The 9,168-nt window shown below is 37.2% G+C and overlaps 1 protein-coding gene and 1 pseudogene across 1 annotated transcript; one reads left to right on the top strand and one right to left on the bottom strand.

Annotated features, from left to right (window-relative positions):
• Positions 1-589: 589 nt before the first annotated feature.
• On the bottom strand, positions 590-2,145 carry LOC121780778. Its single transcript, XM_042178409.1, has 5 exons — positions 2,007-2,145; positions 1,846-1,934; positions 1,439-1,762; positions 1,319-1,367; positions 590-1,240 (listed from the first exon to the last, which is right to left on the bottom strand). The coding sequence occupies exons 2-5, from the start codon at positions 1,891-1,893 to the stop codon at positions 1,035-1,037; spliced, it is 627 nt and encodes a 208-aa protein (XP_042034343.1). The 5' UTR covers positions 1,894-1,934; positions 2,007-2,145; the 3' UTR covers positions 590-1,034.
• A 1,332-nt stretch (positions 2,146-3,477) lies between these two features.
• LOC121763086 lies at positions 3,478-5,725 on the top strand (annotated as a pseudogene).
• Positions 5,726-9,168: the final 3,443 nt, after the last annotated feature.

The following is a 9,168-nucleotide window of genomic DNA, read 5'->3' as shown; positions in this document are numbered from 1 at the left end:
GGTGAATTCCAGGAGCTGTCCAGAAAGTTCGCCCGGTCGGACGATTTTCTGTCCCAATTTCGCCCGGTCGGGCGATTTCCACGAGGTGTCCAGAAAGTTCGCCAGGTCGGGCGATTTTCTGTCCCACCTTCGCCCGGTCGGGCGTTATGAATTCTAACTGCTATTCGGCAGTTTCTTGCGGCAGTTTTGGAGGAATAAAAAAAGGTGTACTACTGGAATTGATTCATCTAAATGTTGTTAGGAGCAATGTTCTCTTGCAGAAAGTTGTAACTTTAGAGCTATTTTATGAAGCTTGTGTGATATTAGTTCATTGATATAAAAGCTTGAAAAATACACATCACAATCCACCTGTAACAATACATATGAATTCTAATTGGCTCCCTAAATGACGATGGTGTATATTTAATCGGGCCTTTTCCTCTGTTGTCACGGCTAGACCTTCTACGCGGGAACATGCCCATAATTGTCTGAGACAAACTTGTCCTGGAGCGTTCCTTGTCGGGACGGGACGTGTGTGCACTACTGCTAGGTCGATCAAGTTGTACACTACTCCTAGGAGGGTCAATATGTTCTCTCATCGTGGGGCGCTCCACGTAGGCACTACTTCTGGGACGCTCCAAGTGTGCAGAACTCTCAAGAGCATCATCAGCATAGTCATCATCATTATCATCAACATCATCATCATCATCAGCAGCAGCATCATTCAATTCCTCATTTGTTGGAGAGTGCACGATATGGACATCTGAGAAGAATGAATCATGTGTAGCAGGCTGCCATGGTAGCCCAACTCTATCAAAGGGAGTCACCCAACTAGACTATGGCGCGTCTGACCAGGTAGGAAACCAACTAGAGGGATCTGATGCTGGTGGATTTTGCATTTCGGGCTCAGCAGCAAAATTGTCGATTAATGTATCCAAATCTATGTTGTCATTTGAATTAATATTTTCATCATTTGCGGCTTGTGATGACCCTGGCATGTCTTGGGACATTCTGGAATGCCGTGAATAACCATGCCTGCCTGTTCGGACACCTCTTTAACCAATACCGCGAGCTCTTCGGATAAAACCCCGGGACATATCCACATCAGTGCGTTGTGTGGAAGGTATGACCGTGCGTTCACTCTCACCGCAATCGGTAAGGCAGTTAAGAACAAGATTGTTAATCTCATGCAACAATCCTACGGCGTCCTCTGGGTCAAAACCGCGCGACAATTGAAATACACGGGCCAATGTCTCAGCCTCTAACAAATAAAACGTGAATAGTTAATAACATAAATACTTTAAAAATGAAACAACAGCTATAAAAATACAATACTTACTTGGAGTGTTGATGATGATGCAACAGTGTTCATCCCTACTTCTGGAAACCTACTCGGCATTGTGATATATGTAATAGTTATTTTAAAATACCACTCCATATATAATTGAGTTCTAATCACCTGAACGTGGTCTTCAAGAGGCTCCATGTAATGATTAGACACGAACTCCGACCTTCTCTCCCAATGTTGAATGTAAGCCTTGTTCTGCATAGCCCAGTCCGTCTTAGCTTTTCCACGAGGATTTGTTTTGAAACGAGTTTCATTGAAACCCCAATCACACAATTCTGGAATGAACGGAGTGCCTCCAAATTGTCTCACAACGCGCTCAGGCTCATGTGCTTCGACAATAGCCCAACAAACCATGTACGTCACAGATCTCCAACTGTTGTTTATCTCGAGGCAGGAGTCTGGCAATTGACGGTCCACATATGGCATCCAAATAAACTACAATAACAAGTTTACATCAAACTATTACACAAATATATATCATATTACACAAATATACATCAAAACATTATTCATTTTACCTGGCTATTTTTGGAGTAATGATAACTGTTCACGATAATGTCGAACATAATGTTTGGGGGCTTTGTTTATCATATATGAGCCAGTCCACCTACAATGAGATAAGTTTCCAATTTAATATGTTGTCATTAAATACACAAAAGAGAGGAAACAACAAACTTACATTAATGCACATGGAGTGTTGTTTGTATGTATACGTGTCATCACAAAATCGGGTCTCAAAGTGGGCATCCTCTCCCACACCCACAGCTATAGGAGTATTGTCGGACCTACAATGTCTATCCTTTTACCCATGAACGCCTCACAAAGATTATGATATAATGTAGCAAGTGCAGCACTCGCTCAACTAATCATAGAGGCAGTCTCTACATCTCGAAGTTGGGTCAACCACATCAGGGGTATCTTACACCCTGAGCCGTCGGGTAATATCAACCCTCCCAATAGCACAAGCACAATCATACGTGCCCGTTGAATGTAGGCTTCGTCTTCCAGACCATCTTCTAACGGTTCAATTGACATCCTATGTATTAGAGCCGATGCCAATATACCGTTTTCCTTCATCTCGCTTTGAAGGGGATAGAAGCCCAACAGTTCATCACATAAACTCTTCCACCCAGATTCACAATAACCATTTCTTGTAAAGGGTACTCCATCTACACGTAGAGCCCATAATACTTGAACGTCCTGTAATGTAATAGTAGTTTCTCCTACGGGAAGATGGAATGTATGTGTCTCTGGCCTCCAACGTTCAACCAAAGCTGTGATCAAAGCATGATCTACATCTAGAGCCTTCCCACAGTAAAAAACTCCACCAAAACCAAATCTGCAGACATAATCAATCACGCGTCAGTGATGATTATCTATTTCCCAAAAATAGCCCTCAAAGAGCCGAATATTGAAAGGAGTTGTTTCGTCGCCTGCCCACGCCTTGCGAGATATATGACTGTGCTGATAATGCAATACAGAAGGATCTTCTGGTCCATATCGCGACATCCTAATATAATCAACCATTCAACAACATGTTTTATTATAAAGCAAAATTCTATACAAACAAATATTTCACTACTTTCTCATTCTATTGATATCAAAATAAAAATATAACTTAACTTACAAAAATTTAACAAATCTTCATAAAATTAATAAAAATATAACTTAATTTAAATTTCATGGTAAAAAATAAAGTTAAAATAAAATTTAATCAATCAAAATATTCAAACTCTAGTATTGTATCCAACGTAGAATTCTCAATCAAATGAGTAAGAGTAGCAATTATTTTGTGTGAATGGACTATAGTGGATTTCCTCGCAATATTTCCTGGCCATAGATTCAACAAAAATTCAACCAAATTCAATAATTCAAAACCAAATTCATCCAAATTCAATAATTCAACAAAATATCAACCAAATTCAACAAATTAACACCAAATTCAACCATATTCAGTTATTCAACAAAAAATCAACTAAATTGAATAATTCAACATCAAATACAACCAAATTCAACAAAAAACCAACCAAATTGAATAATTCAACACCAAATTCAACAAAAAATTTCAAACCATGAACCATAAATCTTATACCCAACTAAAATATACCAATAATAATCGAAACTAAGGGTAGAAAGTTACCTAACAACACTTCAAATTGGAATGGGAGCAGCTAAATGTCGGATTAGGGTTCGATTTTAGTTGGTTGGGGTGAATGGGGCGACGAAGCAGAAGCAGTCTGGCCTGGTTTTCGCGTTCTATGAGAGGCAGAGAAGCAGCCTGGACTGATATTGTTGTATCCAAGGGAGACACGCATCAGGTTGATGCGCGTATGTTTAGAGAAGCCAGTGGCTGATGTGTGTATGTTCAGAGACGCGATTGGTTGATGCGTGTATGTTTAGAGACGCGAGAGGAAGACGCGTCTATAAGTAAACACGCAAGAAGCTCACGCGTCTTTCCCCTTTCTGAAAACCATTTTTTTTTTGCGGGAACAAACGGCGGATACTACCCCGGGAGGTAGTTTCTTGGAATTTAGCCAGCTTTTCTGCTTATCCCAGATTTGGTTTCAGCTGTATACATGAGCCCGATAATGCCGTCGATCAATTCCAAAATATGTTGAGAATGCATCCGCCCCCCTTCAACGAAACCCATACTTTTAGCCTTGCACTGTCAACATTGACCGAAAAATTAGCATCGCCATTTTCATTTTCCAGTTTTTTTACCAAATTCTATTAAACCTATGATTTCAAATTAACCCAAGAATTCCAGATCGACAATCAAAATCATGTCTTTGAAATCAGCACTGATCTTCCGAAGATTTCTATCAGATTGTTGGTGTAAACATAGAGGGGTTATGCATTATCACCAAATTCGATGCTTTTCCACTTATCCCGGATTTGATTTCAGCTGTATACGTGAGCCCGATGATGCCATCGATCGATTCCGGAATATGTTGAGAATGCATCCGCCCTCTTCTGTTATTGATTTCAACAAGTTATTGAGTGCCGTGGTCAAGATGAAGCAATACTCACTTGCACTTCACCTGTTCGACGAAATGCTTCAAAGGGGTGCTCCTGTAGATCACTACACATTGAGTCTTGCGATCGACTGCTTTGCTCGACTGAAAAGACCTGATTTTGGTTTTCTATTTTAGGCAGATTCTTCAAACATGGCTACAAACCAGATGTGGTAACTTTTAACACTCTCATCAAAGGGCATTTATTGGCCAGAAGGATCCCATAGGCTGCAAAGCTTTGTTGGAAGTTGTCTGCGGAGCAACTGTGCAATCCCAATACGTATAATACTATGCTTAATGGGGTGTGCAAAGCTGGAGGTACTCTTTAGGCGCTTGATCTGCTTAGTCGATTGGAAAAGGGAAGCTACAAACCTAATGTGTATGCTTATAACATAGTTATTGATGGCTTGTGCAAAGATAGAAAGGTCGACCATGCTCTCCAACTCTTCTCCACCTTGGGTGAGAGGGGGATTTCACCCGCTGTTAGTGACATATAATTCAATAATTGAGGGGTTATGCAATCATAGTAGAGGAAAAGAGGCTGAAGCCATGTTAAGGAAGATGATATCGAATAAAGTCTTCCCAAATGTGGTTACTTGTAGATGCTCTTTGCCGAGAAGGAAAGATGGAAGAGGCTGAGCATATGCTGGTCAAGATGAGGCAAATTGATGTTCAACCCAACATTGTTACATAGAATGCATTGATGAATGGATATTGTTTGCTGGGCGAGGTAGAGAAAGCTAGAAACATTTTCCAACTCTCAGTGAAATCTGGCATCAAGCCTGATATAAGAAGCTACAATAATTTGATGAATGGGTACAGCAAGTTGGGACGAATTGATGAAGTAAGTCGTATTTTTACCATGATCCGCACCAAAGGGTTAGAGCGCGATGTGGTTTCTTATAGCATAATGCTAGAGTCCTTATTTGGCGAAGGCCGGTGTGAAGAGGGCCGGGCCTGAAGCTGTTCAAAGATATGGAAGCTCTACAAGTTTATCCTAAGACAACAACTTATGGAATCTTGTTACATGGTTTGTGCAGTGTTCATCGACCATCGTATTCCATGTTGCATACCATGGAAAACAAAGGCATTATTGTAGACATAGTAACTTATAATATCTTCATTGAAGGATTGTGCAATGATGGTAAACTCAGACAAGCAAAGGATGTGTTTAACGAACTTCCTTCCCGAAATATGCAGCCTAGTGGTTATAACATATACAAGCCTTATTGGTGCACATTGAAATAGCAATCGCAACAATTAGAGTGATGAAGGTAGTCATCAGATTCTAAAATCCTCAGTAACGATCTTGGAGGTCGCGATTGATGTCGTTGTAATTGGAGGAGCACGAGCGGCACCTTTCCTTCAATCTGTCGTCGTTGGAGTCCTTAGTGCCTCTGTTTGAGCCGATCTCGGAATTCCTTGGATAGTCCAAGGCCAATTCGATTATTTTCATGTCTCCATTGTGGTCGAATCGAAAATTTCACGATATTCAAACATGCGTCAGATGTATCGGTTTCAGAGCAAAAATCTCTCAAATACTGCTCCGCATCGTTTGAGTTGGAGTCATCTGATCTTCAAGATCTTTGTTTTTGGGCCTACCAAATTGGAATGACAATCGCAACAATGAGAGCGATGAAGACCGTCTTTTCCTACCAAGTAGCCATTTTTCTCACTAATTTTGATGGCAAGAGCTTGTTGCTTTGTTATGCTAATATACTGACTGCAGGTGGAATTAAACTTGATATTTAATTAATTAAATGGACTAATTAAGTTTATGTTTGATGTTATTAACTTGTTTTTGCAATTAAATTAATACATACGTTTGTTAAACGAGTTTTTTTTTAGCTTGACATATCACGTTCTATTTTAATTTTAATTTTAATTTTAATTTTCTTGGAAACTCAAATTTTTTGTTCGGTTTGAAATGGTTATTTTCAAATCGAAAAATCCGAAAATATGAATTAGATTCAATTTGACATACACAAATTTAGTTGTATATTCGAGACTTGGAGTGATCAATTGCTAACTCAATCTTTAATTGTTAACTACAACTAATTTAAAACCATATGATTTGTAGAAATCTAGTGGTCTATAAATTGTCATGTGTAATTTCGTATTATTATTATTTAAATTTAAAAAGATAAGAAAACTATCAAAATTAGGTTTTTGGATCAAAATATCAATATAGTGTACTCACTCCGTCCCAAGATAAGTGAGCCAAAACTTTTTGGCACGGGATTTAAGAAAAGAGTGAACTACAGAAATAGTACCTAATCTTTCACTTTCGCACATAAATAGTACTTGATCTTTATTTTAAATCGTTTTTGCTACCTATAAATTACATTTTTGGTACCTGATGAGATTTTTCTTCCCAAAATGTCCTCTAAACAAATACATTTTTCCATTTGTGTCATAAAGGATGTTTTGGGAATACACAACACTAGTACCAAAAGTGATATTATCATATCTTCTCTCATTCTCCTCACTCTTTATTTATGTACCAAAAACAATATAAAATAAAGATCAGGTATTATTTATGTGCGAAAGTGAAAGATCAGGTACCATTTATGTAGTTCACTCTTAAGAAAATGGAGTTTTGTTAGCAAGTGGAAAGTGAATAAAATAAGAGAGTGAATAAAGTATTGAGAAAAAGTAAGAGAGAATGCCAAAAAAGGAAATGATTCACTTATCTTGGGACGTCCCAAAAAGGAATGTGAGTCGCTTATCTTGGGACGGAGGGAGTATTAAACATATCAATACGATTCATTGAATATGTCAACACAATTTAGCTTTGACATTGTATATGTATTATATTGACATATTATAATAGCTACATTGACATTGAGCTATTTCTTCAAAAATATGAAAATTCAAAAAAAAAAATTTTTGACATCGGAATATATGCAAGTGAGATCTCATTAGAATCCTTATAAAATTATTTTTAATTTGATATAAGTTGGGTAAAAAAATATTTTAAATAGAGATAGTTATAATTATTTAAAATTTGTAGACATTTTTAAAAAGTTAGTTATAACTAACTTTTGGTCAATTGACATTAATACCCATAATTGATATTTTATCTGTATTGTATTGATACTCATGAATGAATGATCATGTGCATTGATTTCATGATCCAATGTCCATTATTTAATTGTAGTTAGCAATTTAGGATAGCGTTAACAAATATAACGCACCCATATTCTACCTAGTATATACTTAATAAATTTATTGGAGAGTACAAGTTCATATTTATTTGTTAAATCTCTATGTAAAGATATTTATTTTAGGGAAAACTGTCAGTTTGTATAAGTTACAATAATCTGTTCAAAGTTTTCTAATGATATACTCCCTCCGTCTCACGTTACTTGATGCATTTCTTTTCGACAGTTGTATTTAGTAAGTTAAATAAAATAAAACAAAGTGGATGAGAGAATAAAGTAAGAGAGGTTAAAGTAAAAGAAATAATAAAGTAGGTGTGATTAGATGTCTAGTTTTAGCCAAAAAGAGAAATGACTCAAATAACTTGGAACGACTCAAAATGAAATACGACTCAAGTAACTTGGGACCGATGGAGTATTGTACAAATGTTTACTAAGTTAAATGATGTAACTAACTAGTAATGCATATGCATGTAATCGAATAGTCATTTCAATCATGAAATATGGTCAAATTCCAATATATCTAATAATTACCAATCATATTATTGAAAAAGCATGTCATCACCGAGCATGGGATTGGAGCGTGAGCGGATGGCGCGTAGGAGAGGTTGCCATGGCTTATAGCTAATGGAAAAGTGAAACAAATGTTTCACATAGGTATACCCGAGGACTAAAACAATTATACTCTTATTAGTTACTCCCTCCGTTCCATTTAAGATGGCCACATTCTTGAATATCACGGAATTTTAGAAAATGTTATTAGGTGGAATAAAGTAGAGAAGAAAAATTTAATTGAATATTTTAATGAGGAGAGACGAGAGAGGATGTTATTTCCAAAATCGGAAAGTGACTATCTTAATTGGGACAAATAAAAAGGAAAAGTTGTTACCTTGAATCAGACGAAGGGATAAAATGATGTTATAGTATGTCGTCAATCGTGGAAGATCTCAATCGTGGAAGATCAACTAGATTTTGGGCCGAAATAAAAATAAGTAATAGCTGGTCCAACCCAATGAGAAAAAAAAGAAGCCTTGGTCTGAAACAGAAAAAATACAAAAGCAATAACAAGAAATGTCCAACTAGTCCAAGATGCAAAACTCAATTTTTTCTTATGCATGAACAACGTATTAAAAAACAAACCTTGATTTTCTTGAAAATAAAATTTATCAATCCTCAACATTTTCTTGTATGATTTTTGCTCCGTTCACTAGGAAGTACAATCATGGGCGAGCAGTGTCCTTTGGAGCAGTTTGTCAAGTGCATGGGCATAGCTCCCAAGATGATAATTACTAATCAAGACTTGGGTATGAAAGTTGCTGTTGAAAAGGTTCTTGTGAATACACGTCACAGATGGTGCATGTGGCACAGTATGGCAAATGTCACGGAAAAGGTTCCTAAATCACTAAGTCTTTGTTTTAGTAGACCGGTTGTGGGCTGCGCTCAATTTAAGATACGCGGTCAGTCTTGAACAAAGAAAAATAAGAATTTCACAACCTAGATATGCCTAGACTACCTATCGTGAAAGGTTGCAATGTCAGTCCGATTATTTCTAAGCCTTATTGAAATATGATGACGTTGGTGTAGTATAGCACTGAATGGATCTAACAGAAAGACAAGTCTTTATGCTATCTACTGAAAGACGAGGTCTTGATAATTAATTTCTTAA

This window comes from Salvia splendens, chromosome 2 (genome assembly GCF_004379255.2).
Source record: "Salvia splendens isolate huo1 chromosome 2, SspV2, whole genome shotgun sequence".
Taxonomy (NCBI): Eukaryota; Viridiplantae; Streptophyta; class Magnoliopsida; order Lamiales; family Lamiaceae; genus Salvia; species Salvia splendens.
This window is presented reverse-complemented; position numbering and strand designations above follow the sequence as displayed.

Coding starts and splice junctions, on each gene's coding strand:
- LOC121780778 (XM_042178409.1), bottom strand. CDS start 1,893: ATGTTCGACATTATCGTGAACAGTTATCATTACTCCAAAAATAGCCAG. Junction 1,368..1,438: donor CTCTTGAAGACCACGTTCAG/GTGATTAGAACT, acceptor AATGCCGAGTAG/GTTTCCAGAAGTAGGGATGA. Junction 1,241..1,318: donor CATCATCATCAACACTCCAA/GTAAGTATTGTA, acceptor TTTATTTGTTAG/AGGCTGAGACATTGGCCCGT.